A 19,505-nucleotide genomic window follows, 5' to 3' on the forward strand; every position below is an offset into this window, starting at 1 on the left:
TCCTCACTGGGCAGTTTAGATAGCCTGCCTTGATGGAACTTGGAGGCCGTAGGGTGTTAAACGTTAGGATGAGAACTCGGGTAGGGATGAGATTCCCATCCTTTCTCATTGATATTCTTTTGACAGCTGTCACTCCTTGTTCTTTTAATTCAGAGCAGATCTCTTCTTCAGAAACATGAAGAAGGTCCCACTCTGATATGACACCACGTGAAGAATTTAGAGTTTTGTGAGGGGTTACGATGATAGGTATTCCCCCTATGGATGTAGACTTTATGATTTTTTCCGCTTGCTTGGTGGTAGAAGCTTCGACCAAAAGGTCGCCAGAACGCAGTCTTTTTACAGATTTTGGTGAACCTGCCAACCCTTCTAATCCTTTCTGGATGAAGAAGGGTGACATCTTTCCAATGGACTGCTCTCCTGTAGAATGGAGAATGAGGAAAAGCTGTGTCACTGATGGTGGTGGTATTTCCTCAGTTCTGACTCTTTTTGCAGAGGTGTTATCTGCGTCATGATCTCTATTAGGTAGAGGCCTTGTTGGGGCCCCAGAAGAAATGGGATTTAAATTACTCATAGGAGTAAAGAGAAAGTGTCTGATGCCTAAGTACCTCACCCACCACGGAGCCCTAAGAGGGGACGCCCACTCGTGAACTAGCAGGTACTGCGTACACGAATGGGACGCCGAGTTCGCTTAGAACACCATACCCACGTTACCAATAAGTCTTTATCCCGTCCCAGGACCAAATGGAGGGAGACTTATTGGAACGCAGTTGACCCTAGCAGTAAAAACCACCCGCCGATTGATCCCAGTCGGGCCGGTCCGGGACCACCCGTCTTGTCGAAGCATGGGCCAAAGTGGTGTATTAAGGCAGGGCCCCTCAACCACCAGGATCCCCCTTTCCGCATTCCATGGGTTGCGGCGCACGGCTGCACAGGCCGGATTCCAAAGATGTAACCCTGGAACCAAGGTATGGGCGTTAGATCCCAGTGATGCTAATCTGGAAACCCAGCAGCATCACTGGGAGGTCCCCTCACCACGTACAGGTGCCCACGCCGAGGGGTAAAAATCTTATAAGGGAGAGTCATAAACAAGTATTATTGTATATATATATATATATATACACACACACACAAAGAAACAGGAGAACCAGAAGACTCCAGTAACCAAACTCAAAGTAATTGAACTGAACTATAATATTCCATAATTTCAATAATAGTTTACCTGTGTTTTAGTTAATTATAGGTTTCTCTCTTATGCAATAATGCTAAGATGAGTTTAACATATGCTCCATTTAAATTTATTTGTTAATTACATCCAAATTATTCAAATATGCCTTACATTTGAACAATACACATACTTTAATTATGGATACTGTGAATTAATAGTTTATGTACAAGTTATTGCAATACTTTTCTGAATTTTAAGAAAGAGATTACAGACATTATATAATTAGCACTTTCATTCACATTTTTGAATATTTTTTATGATTACAGCCATTTTTAATGACTGGAAGGTTAAAGATGCTATACATAAAAAAAAAAAAAAAAAAAAAAAAAAAAAAAAAGAGTAAGAATTCTAATAGGCAGGTAGGCAGTAAAAACTCTTGAGTTGTATCAAAATGTTAATAAAATGATATACATTTTTACTAATTTTTTCAAATCATTTGTAAAATAACTTACCAAATTGCTTAAGCCAGAGTCTGTACAATCCAAAATAACAGTTATAATACCACTATCTGTATCTTTCAACATCTTTTCCACCCAAAATATTAAAAAACGCCTCAGGTCCTGCATATATTCTGGAATCCGATGATGATATTTTACTTGTAACATCACTGCCAATTAGAGCATACACAGATTTAATTACCATGCTCAAACTGTCACATACATTAAGTATATAATTCAATATTCACAGAAGACTAAGTATAACGTGGTGACAATTAAAACATTGGCAGGTGTATAGAGTAAACCATGTACCAAATGAATATACTAATAATTATAAAGCCAACCAGGCTAGCCAGGTTGGCTTTATAATAAGTGCCTGCCTGGCAACCCAAAGGTCACGTGTTCGAATCCCGCCTCGGGCTTGAATCAGAGTAAAATGCAAAAACTTTGGGAGGTGCATTATGGCCACAGAAGCCGATACGTCAACAACTAACAAAAAATAAATAAATAAAATAATTATAAAATAGGTTTGTTTTATTTCAGTATACTTATTTCAAAAGATTAATAGTAAGATACAATATTACAATGCAATAGTTGAAATCAAAAATTCATATATGCTTTAAATGAATTTAATTTTGATCAAAGGAAACTTTCTGCTTCCAATGAAAGCCATGGCCAAGTACACAACATTACAGCTTGGGCTTATGTAGCTCTGAAGTAAAATCTCCACCCTGCACAATCAGCTCTGATGCACTGCTTGAATAAATAACTATCTGGAGAACTAAACTTGCTGATTCTCAGATTATTTGCCAGGTTCATTCATTTTCCTAAAAATATACAGAAAATGGTGGTGCCTAATAATGGATTGTCAGGTTTGGAAGATTCAAAGTGAAGTATGTATTATTTTTTTTGAAGTAAGAAACATTTCATAGAAAGCAATTATACCATTTTTTATATCTGAAAGGGGAATAAATTATACAGATTTTAAAATTCCATTAAAGAGGATAAAATTCATATACTTTACTGCATTCAATTTATGATCACATGGCTCATTCTGATCCCACTGAGGACTGAAGGTGAGTATTCAGTGTTAAGTTTGATCTTGTGTGCAATTCGAGACAAATACTGTTACTGAATGATATCTCTAAATTGCTAATATCTTTTTAAATTGTATAGCATCACCCAAAGAAATGAATCCGCTGTACATTTAAAAAACTGAAACACTGGAACAGCAGTTTTGAAAATTACTGACTCGTCATCAGCTGTAAAGTTCTCTAATAGCAAATGTGTGATGAACTATGAATAATGTATTTTGTCTAAGTGAACACCCAAGTACTGTATGGAAGTAAAACTTCCGTTCAAGCACAACCATTGTGTGCTTTTAAACCCTAGAACTGGACTGTGTTTGTCCTACTTGTTACAACACTATAGGGTTCCAGAAGGTATTTCAATACCCTAACTGAAATCAAAATTGTTATTCTTTACTGTATTCAATTTTCAGTCATGAGAATCATTCTGCTCTCAATTAAATAAATTTAAATTTTATTTAATTGAGAGCATTTAATTCAACCTTGTTTATGAATTAAGCATTGATATTAACACTGTACACCTGGTATTAACATTAAAGCTTATGTTCAACTTAGAGACATACATGGGGATGTGGACAAAACAGAAACACCTATGAATAAGAGTTACAAATATGCACTAATATGGTGTTGGGCCACCCTCTGCTTTTAAAATAGCTTGTATTTTATATGGAATAGATTCAAATAAATCTTGAACTGTTTTAAGAGCAAATAAATCTTGAATGTTTTAAGAGCAAATAAATCTTGAATGTTTTAAGAGCAAATAAACCTTGAATGTTTTAAGAGCAAATAAATCTTGAATTGTTTTAAGATCATTCTTCATGGGGAAATATCTGAAGCTCCTTAAGTGATGGTGAAGGAAATCTGCTTCTTACTCTCCCCTCCAAATATGCCCACAGTGGCTCAATAATATTTAATTGTACAAGTGATGGGAGATGCATAGCATTAAACTGAGGCTACACATCTTCAATGGCATAGCCTCAGACACACCTAGCTGTATATAGTGGAGCATTATCATCCTGTAACATGGCATCATTTGTTTCCACAAATGATGCCACACAGAAACAATGTTTGCACCACAGGAGGAACTTGGTCACTAAGAATATAAGAGTAATCAGTGGCAGTAATTCACTCATTCAGAGTGACAATAGGACCTAAAGACTACCAAGATATTACTTCTCAAACTACTGTTGATCCTGCTCTATGTCTGACAGTTGGCACAAAACAATCAGGATGATGTGCTTCCTTTGGCATTCACCAAACAAACTCTCCCTGATATTAGAAAAGCGTGAATGTGAAATTCACACTTTTCTAACATCAGGGAAATTCACCTGAAAATATGACGTTTCCAATCATCTAGTGTCCAGTTTTTGTGTCCCTTATACCACTGCATACTCTTTCAAGCATTATAAGTAATGAGTGGCTACTCATTACTTATGAGTATTTTTTTTTTTTTTTTTTAATTTCAGCTTTATGAAGTTCTCACAAAACTGTTATGCTAGAAACCGGATTTCTGAGACTTACATTAAGTGCTGCAGTTATTTCTGAGTTAGTAGTTTTATGTTTTCAGGTTACAATCCTTTTCTGTGTCAGGAATATAAGCGGTGATCTCTTTCAGTCAGCTTCAATTTTCTGACGATTTGTCCTATCAGATTTTGTTTTTCCATACTTGGTGACTGCAGATACCACTTTCAATACAGTCAGTATTGAAAGTGGTATCTGCAGGCAGCACCACTGATGGTTATAATCACCATCCTCTCCCACATGGGTGGAAAAGACCCCACTTTGAACCTTGTCAATAACACAAGGAACTTTTATGAGGCTTTTTTCCCCCCACTCTGTGGCTGAGTCAGTTGGTCTCAGTTATGGATAGTAAGGTTTTTTTACCCCAGAAACTTGGGTTTTTTTTCATCCAGCAAAATAGGCAAATCAACCAGAGAACCCAAGCAATTTATGGATATATTACACGTGGGCAAATGAGTTGGCCCTCAAGTGGCCCTAATAAGAAGGAATGACATAAATGCCCATTGATGAGTCAAAATTTTGTTGCAGAGTGGTCACAGTCCAAACACCACCCTTTCAAGAATTCTGTTCTATAACATTTGTATTAGGATTCTACACAACATAAAGGAGCTAAAACCATTTTCTTGTTCCATTTGCATGTTTCCTTTGACTTGTAGCAAGTGCATCATCGTTTTGCAGCAAGCTGTTAAATTTGAGATCCTTATTCAATTAAAAGCATATGGGCCTATTTCAGGATCTGAATATTTCTAGAAGAGTCAGGCAAATTAAAGCAAGATACTACTAACTTCCAATAATTTTTTTTATCATTTAAAGTTCTGTGGAACCATTTGTCCAGTTGTTTCAAATCTTGGTTATAGGCAAATAAAGAAAAGGAACACTATAACACAGAATAAAAAAAAAAAAAAAAGTAGGAATTAAATAGATACTAAGCTACTAAACAATATTATTACTCAGCTGCAGTAAAAGTGTTTTTCTTTTTTTTATTATTATCATGTGAACAGATAACTTTTTCAAATGTTAGGGTTCATGAAGTATTGGCGATTTTTGAAATATCTTACACTTCTGATCATTTATCTTTGGCCTGTTGCATTATTTTTATGTCTCAGAATGCAAATAGTATAGAGGATAAGCACTTTTCATTAAAGCATTTATTCATTTCAAATACGTAAATCAACACATGATGTTATCGTAAAGGAATTACTTCATTGGCATATGCCACCTTCGTGTCTACACAAGTGATGTACTGTTCTGGTGAAAGCTGCAATGTATAGCAAGAGCCTGTATGTCTAAAATATGTAGAATATCTTTGTGATCAAAACCATGATCATTAGTCTTGGAACAATTATTCAGAAATAAACAGGCTTAATATTAAATTATTCAAGAAGGTTCAATTACGAAAGGCACATTCATTGTTTTGTATGCCTTGTGTCAGATATAATAATGGGAAGACTGAATCAATGCATGATTGTTCGGCTAAAAATTAATGAAGGTAAGAGTTTTTTTAGGACTACTACAATGATGGAGAATAAGCTAGATTTAAATGAATGAATAAATCATATATTAATATTTAAATAGGTGGAAGACTGAAACATTGTCTTTCTTTTTGATTCTAACATAATCCTTCCCTCACTGACATTCAAATGTCAGGTTCATTTTTGCAGCATAAGCAAAAAAAAAAAAAAACAACTTCCACTTCACCCCTCTATTCGTTCGAAATATCTGTCCAGCTGAGCCTTAAATTTCTTTAAGCTATCAACTTCCACAACAAGGGATGGAAGTCTGTTCCACCAGCCAAATACCCGCTGGCTAAAGGCAAATTTCCGCACATCTATCCTACATCTGTCTTTCCTCAATTTGAATTTATGCCCTCTCACGTGATTACATGAGCAAGAGGCAGAATCCCAACAGCATTGAGCATGCTCAAACCATTCAAGGCTTTATACACCTCTATCAGATCACATCGCTGGTGCCTAGTCTCCAGACACTGTAATTTGCAAAACTTAAGCCTTTCTTTGTAAGAGCAACCTTTGTTCGATTCACTAATCTTGTTGCCCTTCTATGTACTCGTTCCAGCAGCTCTACATCCTTCTTGAAATGAGGCTCCAGACCTGTATACAGTACTCAAGGTGTGGCCTGACCATTGCCTTATACAAGGGAATAATCACCTCCTTATCCCTGCTAGAAAAATTCCTGTATATCATTGATAAGACACCATGAGCTACTCTTGCAGCCCATCTGCACTGCTCAGAGAACAATATCTGCTTCATATCTGCCTGCACAATTACCCCCAGGTCCTTTTCATTCTCTACCACTGTCAGTGTAGTACCACAGAGTTGATACGTTGCTCTGGGGTTGCTGTTTCCCCATATGTAGTACTTTACATTTGTCAATGTTAAACTTCATTTGCCACCTCTCAGCCCATCTGCTCAACCTTTCCAGATTCTGTTGCAGCAGCAGCATAGCGTCAGTAGTGTCCTTAACAACCCTGCAAACCTTTGTATCGTCTGCAAACTTGGACATTAAGCTTGATATACCATCATCAATATTATTTATAAATACAGAAAACAATAATGGACCCAACACTGAACCCTGAGGGACTCCACTAATAACATTAGTCCACGATGAGCAGTGTCCATTGATTACCACTCTGTCTTCTCCCCCTCAACCACCCCTTTATCCATAGCAGTAATTTGCCTCCAATGCCACACTGCTCCAATTTGGGCAGCAGTCTTCCATGTGCAACAGTATCAAAAGCCTTTCTAAGATCCAAGTATATAATATCGAAGTTATTCCCTGCATCCAGTTCTTTTGTGACTGAATCATAGTATCAAATCAAATTGGTCAGGCAAGACTTCCCCTTAACAAAACAATGCTGTGTCCGAGCTATAACTGAAGTCTTGTCTAGATGATCCTGCAGTGCTTCTTTAACTAGTGCCTCCATTAATTTTCTTGGAACAGAAGTTAAACTCACAGGTCTATAATTACTTGTGTCAGTCTTTGACCCTACTTTGTGAATTGGGGTCACATTTGCACTTCTCCAGTCTATGGGTATCTCCCCTGAGTCCAAGGAAGCTCTCATAATTATGGCTAAGGGTTTGCTTACTTCCTTTGCTGCCTCCTTTAATATAACTGGATAGATCCCATCCACCCCAGGTGCCCTTCTTGTGTTTATCTTCAACAATTTCTCCTCCACTTTACTCTCAGTTATTACAAGATTATCTAGCTTACTGCCAGAGTTGAATACACCTCTGGCATTCCCCTTGCTGAATACCTACTCATGTGTGAATATCAATGCAAAATATTCATTTAGTTTGTTAGCTACCTGAGCAGGATCAGCAACAGGTGACCCATCGATATCAAGTGGACCAATCTGATTCATCCCCTTCCTTCTAGAGTTTACATAAGTAAAGAACTCTTTGCTGTTTTTCTTTGCATCCCTTGCCAAAGATTTCTCGTAATCTGCCTTCGCCTGCCCAACCTCCTTTGTAACTTGGTTACAGATCAACTTGTATCTATCATAGGCTTCTGTGTCACGTGTTAATTTGTATGTATCCCATGCATTTTTCTTCTCTGCCATATGTCTGATTAGTTCATCTGACATCCATTTAGGCCTAAACCTTGAACAATATTTCTTAGTTGGGATGTAAAGTCTAGTATGTTCCAAGTAAGTTCTTTCAATGCTTCCCATTTTGAATTTGCTGTTGGTAACCTCATCAGTTGGTCCCACTGTATAGAATTTAAATACTGTCTCAGACCATCATAGTCACCTTTACAAAAGCAATAACACTTCCCTTTACCCCTGATGGTAGTTACTCTTTGAGTAAATCCCACTTCAGCACACTGTGATCAAGCCACCCTAGTGGTTCCTCTATCTGCAGATTCTTAATGCATGAAGAATCACTACTGATAATCAAATCAAGAATATTACTCCCTCTAGTTGCCACCCAAACATGCTGATGTAGAAAACAATCATCCAATAAATCCACAAAAGCCTTGCTAATGTGTGAGTGACCAACCCACAAATTCCAGTCAATATCTGGGAAATTAAAATCCCCCATTATAAGACTCTCTGATTTACTGGCCCACTCTATTTCCCTGAACAGTTTCTTATTATATCATCAGAGTCATTAGGCCTATAGCACACTCCCACTCTCAATTTTGATCTCCCAATGCTTATGTCACACCAAACTGACTCGACACTGCACTGTCCAGCAATGTTGACTGGCTTCACTTCCTTGGATTTTATGTGTTTCTTAACTAATAGCATCCTCCCTTCCTATCCTGTCTATCCTTTCTGTAGATGTTGTACTCCCCAAATTCCAGTTCTGCATTCCTTATATCTGTGTGACACCATGTCTCTGATATCCCAACAATATCCGCCTTTAATGCTTTGAGCAATACCTTAAATTCATCAAATTTATTTACCAAACTCCTAGCATTGGTGTACACGCAAGTATACATGTACTTGTTCTTTTTCTTAGCTACCCTAACACAACTCATGTGTTTACTTGTACTGCATCGACTCCCAGCAGTCTCTGAAATATGCTGCATCTTGTTTTCCAGGCTTCTGCTCATTCCAATAGAAGCAGTGCAAGAATCACTTTCACCTCTGCCAGTGGCTACTGTTAATCTACTAGTCCTTGTATCCCCCCAAGCTAGCAGTTTTCCGACCCACCTAACACTGCCTTGATAGCATCAGCAAATTTCTTGCACCCTTTCTATTTAAGTGTATCCCATTCCTGTAGAAGCAGTCCCTTCTGTTAACAAGTATAGACCAGGCTGAAAAAAATTCTACCCCTTGAGCCTTGCACAATCTTTCCAGGGCCGAATTAATCGACAAGGCTCTCATCATATACTCCCTCCTATCGTGTCTGGGCAGAATTGCAGACACTTTCAAATTCAACCCTAATTCACGGCTTTTTTTCAACAGTGACCTGTATTTGTTAAGTAAATCCGCCGGTCTCCTACTCTTAATATCATTAGTGCCAACGTGTACAACTATATCACCTTTTGTGCCCTTAAAAGATGATATCTGCTCTACGTCATCAACCTTTGCCCCTGGCAGACATACCCTGGTCCTGTTCCACCAATCCTTTTTACAAAGCATGTTTCCCATTTCCCTGACAATAGAGTCACCAACAACTACTAGTTCCTTTGGGACAAGTGCATTCTGCCTTGGGGGCTTCCGCTGTGTTGCGCAATGACCAAGTGCAAGCTCTGGCATTGGTGTGGGCAGCTGAGAGCTTGATGGGCCCCTCACTTTTAATCCTTCGAGGGCATCCACCCTGTCCTTCAAGCTCTCATATAGGCCCATAACAACGCTGAGTTGTCGCCTGATTTCCTTACACTCCTTGCATCACGCACAAAGACATCTCCCATGGCAGTATCATGTCCCGTACCCGACTGCTCCACAAACATCAAGCAAGTAGTGCATTTTAAAAGGCTGTGATTCAGAGGGCAACTGCCCCCCCTCAGTTCTCCTCTGAGCCACAGCACACCCATTAGCTTGAGCCTTTTGCTTTGCTGCTCTGGTTTGAGTCATGATTTCGATTTAATTTCAATAAAATTTCAATTTCAGTACAAAATTAAAACCCTAAACTTGTATCCCAACACAGTTATAATGCTATATTTATGTTTTAGTATCGAGTGTTATCTACGAAATCCCTTTATATAACTTCCGTATCAAGTTAAGTATTAATTATTTATTTTTCAAATTATTTATGTTACGTAACCTAAGTCGTTATATGTATAGTTAAAAGTACAATTTAATTGACAATGAAGTTCAACAAGATTAATAGATTTTACTGATTAATTGACAATATTATGTACTATACTATATTAAGCTTATGCTATCTAGTTCGAGATATTTTGTATCGCGTTACAATGGCGGCAATTTACGAACAGTCAACACGTGGATTTGATACCCTTACCGATACTAATACCTACAAAATCTCTATCTAAGTTACTTTAAACAAGTATCGTAAATAGGAATATAAAGCTACTCTAGAAAATAAGTTAATATGCCAATTTAAGCTAATAAAATAGAAATAAATCAGAAAAAACTTCTCTGTTCCAGGAGCGGCAAAAAGCTACATCCGCACAGGCTCCTCTCTTTCTCAAACTTTATTAGACAGTTGGACAGACAACTTGAGTAGTCAAGACCCGCTAATTGTGGGTCTCGACTACTCAAGTTGTCTGTCCAACTAGTAGGAAGTTAACTGATATGTCAGGTACAGGTAACCCTCGTATAACACAATAGTTTAATTCCTACAAAATCTTGTATAATGCGAAACTGTGTTATACAGGCCTAAGAACCAGTATAAAAGGGGGGGGGGTACGTTCCAAAAGCTAACAAAAATACACCGTTTTTTTATAACTATCGGAAACAATTTTTATAGTAGTAATAACTTAATATTTTAACTTTATATTAATAACTGAACAAACATCTTGCCTTACAAACTGTGATACTTATGTCAGATAATGTACATTCATTTAATTTTCTTCCTCTTCATCGCTGCTAAGCACAACAATCTGATATTCCAACAATCTTGTTGGAATATCAGAGACGTGGTGTCACACAGATATAAGGAATGCAGAACTGGAATTTGGGGAGTACAACATCTACAGAAAGGATAGACTGGATAGGAAGGGAGGAGGGGTTATGCTATTAGTTAAGAAATACATAAAATCCAAGGAAGTGAAGCCAGTGGACATCGCTGGACAGTGCAGTGTAGAGTCAGTTTGGTGTGACATAAGCATTGGGAGATCAAAATTGAGAGTAGGAGTGTGCTATAGGCCTAATGACTCTGATGAGTATAATAAGATACTGTACAGGGAAATAGAGTGGGCCAGTAAATCAGAGAGTCTTATAATGGGAAATTTTAATTTCCCAGATATTGACTGGAATTTGGGGGCTGGTCATTCACACACTAACAAGGCTTTTGTGGATTTATTGGATGATTGTTTTCTACATCAGCATGTTCAGGAGGCAACTAGATGGAAGAATACTCTTGATTTGATTATCAGCAGTGATTCTTCATGCATTAAGAATCTGCAGATACGTGAACCACTAGGTGGCAGTGATCACAGTGTGCTGAAGTGGGATTTACTCAAAGAGGTAACTACCATTAGGGGTAAAGGGAAGGGTTATTGCTTTCGTAAAGGCGACTACGATGGACTGAGACAGTATTTAAATTCTATACAGTGGGACCAACTGATGTTACCAACAGCAAATGCAAAATGGGAAGCATTCAAAGAACTTATCTTGGAAGCTACTAGGCTAAACATCCATTTAGGCCTAAATGGATGTCAGATGAACTGATGAGGCATATGGCAGAGAAGAAACATGCATGGGATACATACAAATTAACACATGACACAGAAGCCTATGATAGATACAAGTTGATCTGTAACCAAGTTACAAAGGAGGTTAGGCAGGCGAAGGCAGATTATGAGAAATCTTCGGCAAGGATGCAAAGAAAAACAGCAAAGAGTTCTTTACTTATGTAAACTCTAGAAGGAAGGGGATGAATCAGATTGGTCCACTTGATATCGATGGGTCAACTGTTGATAATCCTGCTCAGGTAGCTAACAAACTAAATGAATATTTTGCATCGACATTCACACATGAGGAGTTATTTAGCGAGGGGAAAGCCAGAGATGTATTCAACTCTAGCAGTAAGCTAGAGAATCTTGTAATAACTGAGAGTAAAGTGGAGGAGAAATTGTTGACGATAAACACAAGAAAGGCACCCGGGGTGGATGGGATCTATCCAGTTATATTAAAGGAGGCAGCAAAGGAAGTAAGCAAACCCTTAGCCATAATTATGAGAGCTTCCTTGGACTCAGGGGAGATACCCATAGACTGGAGATGTGCAAATGTGACCCCAATTCACAAAGTAGGGTCAAAGACTGACACAAGTAATTATAGACCTGTGAGTTTAACGTTTGTTCCAGGAAAATTATTGGAGGCACTAGTTAAAGAAGCACTGCAGGATCATTTAGACAAGACCTCAGCTATAGCTCGGACACAGCATGGTTTTGTTAAGGGGAAGTCTTGCCTGACCAATTTGATTGGATACTATGATGCAGTCACAAAGGAACTGGATGCAGGGAATAACTTTGATATTGTATACTTGGATCTTAGAAAGGCTTTTGAAACTGTTGCACATGGAAGACTGCTGCACAAATTGGAGCAGTGTGGCATTGGAGGCAAATTGCTGCTGTGGATAAAGGGGTGGCTGAGGGAGAGAAGACAGAGTGGTAATCAATGGACACTGCTCGTCGTGGACTAATGTTATTAGTGGAGTCCCTCAGGGCTCAGTGTTGGGTCCATTATTGTTTTCTGTATTCATAAATGATATTGATGAGGGTATATCAAGCTTAATGTCGAAGTTTGCAGACGATACAAAGGTAGGCAGGGTTGTCAAGGACACTACTGACACTATGCTGCCGCAACCGGATCTGGAAAGGTTGAGCAGATGGGCTGAGAGGTGGCAAATGAAGTTTAATATTCACAAATGTAAAGTACTACATATGGGGAAACAGCAACCCCAGAGCAACGTATCAACTCTGTGGTACTACACTGACAGTGGTAGAGAATGAAAGGGACCTGGGGGTGGTTGTGCAGGCAAATATGAAGTTCTTGAGCAGTGCAGACGGGCTGCAAGAGTAGCTCATGGTGTATTGTCAATGATATATAGGAATTTTTCTAGCAGGGATAAGGAGGTGATTATTCCCTTGTATAAGGCAATGGTCAGGCCACACCTAGAGTACTGTATACAGGTCTGGAGGCCTCATTTCAGGAAGGATGTAGAGCTGCTGGAACGAGTACAGAGAAGGGCAACAAGATTAGTGAATGGAACAAAGGGGTGCTCTTATGAAGAAAGGCTTAAGTTTTGCAAATTACAGTGTCTGGAGACTAGGCACCAGCGAGGTGATCTGATAGAGGTGTATAAAGCCTTGAATGGTTTGAGCATGCTCAATGCTGTTGGGATTCTGCCTCTTGCTCAGATAATCACGTGAGAGGGCATAAATTCAAATTGAGGAAAGACAGATGTAGGATAGACGTGCGGAAATTTGCCTTTAGCCAGCGGGTGGTTGGTTGGTGGAACAGACTTCCATCCCTTGTCGTGGAAGTTGATAGCCTAAATAAGTTTAAAGCTGAGCTGGACAGATATTTTGAACGAACAGAGGGGTGAAGTGGAAGTGGGTTTTTTTTTGGTTTTTTTTTGGCTGATGCTGCATAAGCTTGCTTTCTTGCATCAAATGCCTCTACTACTAATGCTAATGCTACTAATGCTAATCTCTTCTGCAGCATCTAGATTTTGTGTACCTTCTGCTCTCTAGTCACAATTTGCACGCTTCGAAGTCACAATTTTTTTGTCTCAAACAAGCACAAGTTCAATAGCACAGAACCTAACACAGGGATCTCCCAACAAAACAGAGTGGACCCCCATTTAGATATAAAGCACAAATTTAACTTTATTACCTTACCAATTAACAAAGTTAAATGACATGTGAAAATCGGAAGAATATTTTCCAGTTAGCAAAATAAAAATAAATTTATTTATGCTTACATACATAGCTTAATTAATATGTACTGTAATATGTACATACTAACTATTTGATATTTCTGTTCACCGACTTTTTCTTTTTTTTGGTTGTAAAGTTTAAAACAGTAAAAATTATAAGCAATTAAATAACAAAGAACATGGCATGCACAAGTTGCAACAAACACGATACGCAAAAGTGAGATACAAAGTAATGAGTTTCTGAAAATTTATTTGTTTTTTTATATGATTGAATATTTGTTGGAAGGGGAAACACATTTCACCATAATAATGTAAAAACCCACAGAATTCCAGCTATCGGCACTATAACAAATGCAAGAAGATTGAGTTTGCTACCCATTTATAATTGATTACACTAACAGAAAAGACCAATAAACTGGAAACTGCAAATTGTTTTATTGTTTTATGGTAGTGACCTTCAGAAATGTGCTTTAGAAAAATATCATGAAGACGATAACGACTAGTGAGTCAACAGCAGGGATTCACAAAAAGGAATGGAAACGTTGAAAATTACATCTAACATAATAGAAGGATTTTCCCAGCAAAAAAAGCTCAAAAATACCATGTTATGTGAGATTTTCCTCAATTTTCAAACCATGTTATAGCAAAACAGTGTTGTAGAAGTACCGTATTATACAGGGGTTGCCTGCATTAGTTAATCTCATTACGCTTTTCCAAATTTTCAGAAAAAAATTTGGAATAATCAGTTTGTTTTGAGATAAATCCAATTTTGCCAAAAAGGTCATTTCATCAAATTTAAACCGAATTAGTCGAATTGAATTTTGACTTTAATCGAATAATCAAATAGGGTACCCCCACAGCAAAATCTCCAACTGGGTTGGGAATAAAGCATTATCATCTTAATTTTCATTAGCTCCTTAATGTTGAAAGTAATCAAGTTTTATTATTTTACCTGAACAAATTTTGTGGCACAAAGACTATTCACTGACTATTCATAAAAGTGCACCTGGCAGCTCTATAGTGGCAAATTATGCTAGTAGTGGCAAATTATGCAAGGAAGTAACCTTACACAGCATTAGCCAAATGAACAAACAAAAATATTCACCTCTTCTGTACATCTCCTCTAACAATTTGTCTAATCCTACCTGAAATTTATTCAAACTATCCACTTTCACAACACCAGTGTTCCAATAATCAAACAATTGCTAGCTGGAAGCAAATTTTCCCACATCTATCTGCAAACCATCTTTTTTAATCTGTGTGCTGTCTGAAAGAGAGTAAGGATGCCATCGCCATTCAGTTTACTCATTCAGTTTAAAGCCTTACACACTTCAATCAAGTCTCCTCACAGGTTCCCGGTTTCCAAGTGCAGAACTGAAGCCTTTCTCCATAAGTAACCCTAACAAATCTTTTTAAGGATACTTATGGAGAAAGGCTTTATTCTTTTCTCTACCCTCCAACAGATCCACAAAAATAAGGCTTCTAGACATGCATGCAGTACTCAAGCTGTGACTTAACTGCTTTGTAGAATGGGATAATCATCTTCCTGTCCCTCCTAGTAAAATCCCTGTATATCATTAACAGTGACCCGCTCAGCTGTCCTAGCAACATCTCTGCCCTGCTCAGAGAAGTTTGCATCTCAAAAATGTCTAGGAGTAACTGTACCCCTAGACTTTTTTTGTTCACCACCACTACAGTGCATTACCACCCAATTGATATATCATTCTGGGATTAGCACTACACATATGTAATGCCTTGCATTTATCAATGTCAAATCTCAACTGCCTTTTCTCAACCCATCTGCCTTATTTTTCTAGATGTTGTTGACAGCAGTATGCCTTAATTCCTGTCATTTAAATTTTGCAACTTCTGCAAATTTAGACAGCAAGTTTGATATGCCTTTATCGATATCATTAAAAAATACTGAAAACAGTATAGAACCCAGCACTGAACCCTGAGTGACTAATAACATTAGTCCAAGATCAGTGCCCATTAATAACCAACCTGTTTTCTGCCACTTAATCATCCATTTATCAACAGCAGTAACTTGCCCATAGTACCACAATGCTCCAATTTGTACAGGTCTTTCATGTGGAACAGTATCAAAAGCTTACTAAAATCTAAGTATTTGATGTCAAAATTATTTTTTTCATCCAGTTTGTTTGAGACTACATCATAGTAAATGGAAGATGACAGTGGGGGTACATTACAGGCTTCGAAAAAAAGGGTCTCATTATGGGTGACTCTTATACAGTGGAATTTGTGGCTGAAAATACACTATATGATAACAGTTTTCTGAACAAACTGGATGATTACTATTTGTAATATAACACTTGTGAGGTGATATAATTACAATCAGAGTAATTACAGTTTATATCTACCATAGGCCTCTGCATCACCCAATAATTTATATGCATCCCATGCACTTTTCTTCTCTGCCACAAGTTTCTTCAGTTCATCTGACATCAATTTAGGCTGATAACTTGAAGAGTATTTCTTAGTTGGTATGAAAAGCTCAGTAGCTTCAGTGATTAATTTCTTGATTGCTTCCCATTTAGAATTTGCTGATAGTAACATCATTAGCCGGTCTCGCTGTATAGAATTCAAAAACTGTCTGAAACCACTGTAGTCACTTTTACAAAAGCCCCTGCATTTACCCTTGATGGTAGTTACAACTTAAATCCCACAGATGTGGGATTTACTTAAAAATCAGAAATTGATTTCAGCCAATGGGTAGTTTATTGTTGGAACAACCTTCCATCTGACATTGTGGAGGTGGGTAGTTTGGATAAATTTAATGAACTAGACATTATTAGAAAGGCTGGAAAAGTTATGTTGGAAGGTATTTTTTTTTTCTTTTTTTTTGCTGATTTTGTATAATAAAAAATCTGTTTTTTTTTTTTCCCTCTGTCTGTTTTAACAGTTTTTATAACTCTCAATTTTTCAATTTTTTGATAATAATTATTAGCATTAGCATTAGCATTAGTAGAGGCATTTGATGCAAGAAAGCAAGCTTATGCAGCATCAGCCAAAAAAAAAAAAAAAAAAAAAAGTAACATAAATAAATAAAAATAACCACTTCCACTTCACCCCTCTGTTCGTTCGAAATACCTGTCCAGCTGAGCCTTAAACTTATTTAGGCTATCAACTTCCACGACAAGGGATGGAAGTCTGTTCCACCCACCAACCACCCGCTGGCTAAAGGCAAATTTCCGCACATCTATCCTACATCTGTCTTTCCTCAATTTGAATTTATGCCCTCTCAGGTGATTTTTCTGAGCTAGAGGAAGAATCCCATCAGCATTGAGCATGCTCAAACCATTCAAGGCTTTGTACACCTCTATCAGATCACCCCGCTGGTGCCTAGTTTCCAGACACTGTAATTTGCAAAACTTAAGCCTTTCTTCGTAAGAGAACCCCTTTGTCCCATTCACCAATCTAGTTGCCCTTCTCTGTACTCGTTCCAGCAGCTCTACATCCTTCCTGAAATGAGGCCTCCAGGCCTGTATACAGTACTCTAGGTGTGGCCTGACCATTGCCTTATACAAGGGAATAATCACCTCCTTATCCCTGCTAGAAAAATTCCTATATATCATTGACAATACACCATGAGCTACTCTTGCAGCTCGTCTGCACTGCTCAGAGAACTTCATATCTGCCTGCACCACCACCCCCAGGTCCCTTTCATTCTCTACCACTGTCAGTGTAGTACCACAGAGTTGATACGTTGCTCTGGGGTTGCTGTTTCCCATATGTAGTACTTTACATTTGTCAATGTTAAACTTCATTTGCCACCTCGAAGCCCATCTGCTCAACCTTTCCAAATCCTGTTGCAGCAGCATAGTGTCAGTAGTGTCCTTGACAACCCTGCCAACCTTCGTATCGTCTGCAAACTTGGACATTAAGCCTGATATACCATCATCAATATCATTTATAAATACAGAAAACAATAAAGGCCCCAATACTGAACCCTGAGGGACTCCACTAATAACATTAGTCCACGATGAGCAGTGTCCATTGATTACCACTCTCTGTCTTCTCCCCCTCAACCACCCCTTTATCCATAGCAGCAACTTGCCTCCAATGCCACACTGCTCCAATTTGTGCAGCAGTCTTCCATGTGCAACAGTATCAAAAGCCTTTCTAAGATCCAAGTATATAATATCAAAGTTATTCCCTGCATCCAGTTCTTTTGTGACTGCATCATAGTATCCAATCAAATTGGTCAGGCAAGACTTCCCCTTAACAAAACCATGCTGTGTCCTAGCTATAACTGAAGTCTTGTCTAGATGATCCTGCAGTGCTTCTTTCACCAGTGCCTCCATTAATTTTCCGGGAACAGAAGTTAAACTCACAGGTCTATAATTACTTGTGTCAGCCTTTGATCCCCCTTTGTGAATTGGGGTCACATTTGCACATCTCCAGTCAATGGGTACCTCCCCTGAGTCCAAGGAAGCTCTCATAATTATGGCTAAGGGTTTGCTTACCTCCTTTGCTGCCTCCTTTAATATAACTGGATAGATCCCATCCACCCCAGGTGCCTTTCTTGTGTTTATCTTCAACAATTTCTCCTCCACTTTGCTCTCAGTTATTACAAGATTCTCTAGCTTACTGCCAGAGTTGAATACACCTCTGGCATTCCCCTCGCTGAATAACTCCTCATGTGTGAATGTCGATGCAAAATATTCATTTAGTTTGTTAGCTACCCGAGCAGGGTCATCAACAGTTGACCCATCGATCTCAAGTGGACCAATCTGATTCATCCCCTTCCTTCTAGAGTTTACATAAGTAAAGAACTCTTTGCTGTTTTTCTTCGCATCCCTTGCCAAGGATCTCTCGTAATCTGCCTTCGCCTGCCTAACCTCCTTTGTAACTTGGTTACAGATCAACTTGTATCTATCATAGGCGTCCGTGTCACGTGTTAATTTGTATGTATCCCATGCATTTTTCTTCTCTGCCATATGCCTCATTAGTTCATCTGACAACCATTTAGGCCTAAACCTTGAACAATATTTCTTAGTTGGTATGTAAAGCCTAGTAGCTTCCACGATAAGTTCTTTGAATGCTTCCCATTTTGAATTTGCTGTTGGCAATATCATCAGTTGATCCCACTGTATAGAATTTAAATACTGTCTCAGTCCATTGTAGTCGCCTTTACGAAAGCAATACCCCTTCCCTTTACCCCTAATGGTAGTTACCTCTTTGAGTAACTCCCACTTCAGCACACTGTGATCACTGCCACCAAGTGGTTCATTTATCTGCAGATTCTTAATGCATGAAGAATCACTACTGATAATCAAATCAAGAGTATTACTCCCTCTAGTTGCCTCCCGAACATGCTGATGTAGAAAACAATCATCCAATAAATCCACAAAAGCCTTGCTACTGTGTGAGTGACCAGCCCCCAAATTCCAGTCAATATCTGGGAAATTAAAATCCCCCATTATAAGACTCTCTGATTTACTGGCCCACTCTATTTCTCCGAACAGTTTCTTATTATACTCATCAGAGTCATTAGGCCTATAGCACACTCCTACTCTCAATTTTGATCTCCCAATGCTTATGTCACACCAAACTGACTCGACATTGCACTGTCCAGCGATGTCGACTGGCTTCACTTCCTTGGATTTTATGTGTTTTTTAACTAATAGCATAACCCCTCCTCCCTTCCTATCCTGTCTATCCTTTCTGTAGACATTGT

General features: G+C 38.4%; 1 protein-coding gene across 1 annotated transcript in view; it reads right to left on the reverse strand.

Moving 5' to 3' along the window:
- The window catches only part of LOC150091735 (motile sperm domain-containing protein 2-like), a 167,708-nt gene that overhangs the window by 100,781 nt on the left and 47,422 nt on the right, over positions 1-19,505 (reverse strand). The window contains exon 5 of the mRNA XM_090369523.1: positions 1,678-1,832. Within this exon, the coding sequence (XP_090225649.1) occupies positions 1,678-1,832 (155 nt within the window). The remainder of the gene's footprint in view (positions 1-1,677; positions 1,833-19,505) is intronic.

Source organism: Mastigoproctus giganteus, chromosome 1, assembly GCF_048544385.1.
Source record: "Mastigoproctus giganteus isolate SK-2022 chromosome 1, ASM4854438v1, whole genome shotgun sequence".
In the NCBI taxonomy this organism is placed as follows: Eukaryota; Metazoa; Arthropoda; class Arachnida; order Uropygi; family Thelyphonidae; genus Mastigoproctus; species Mastigoproctus giganteus.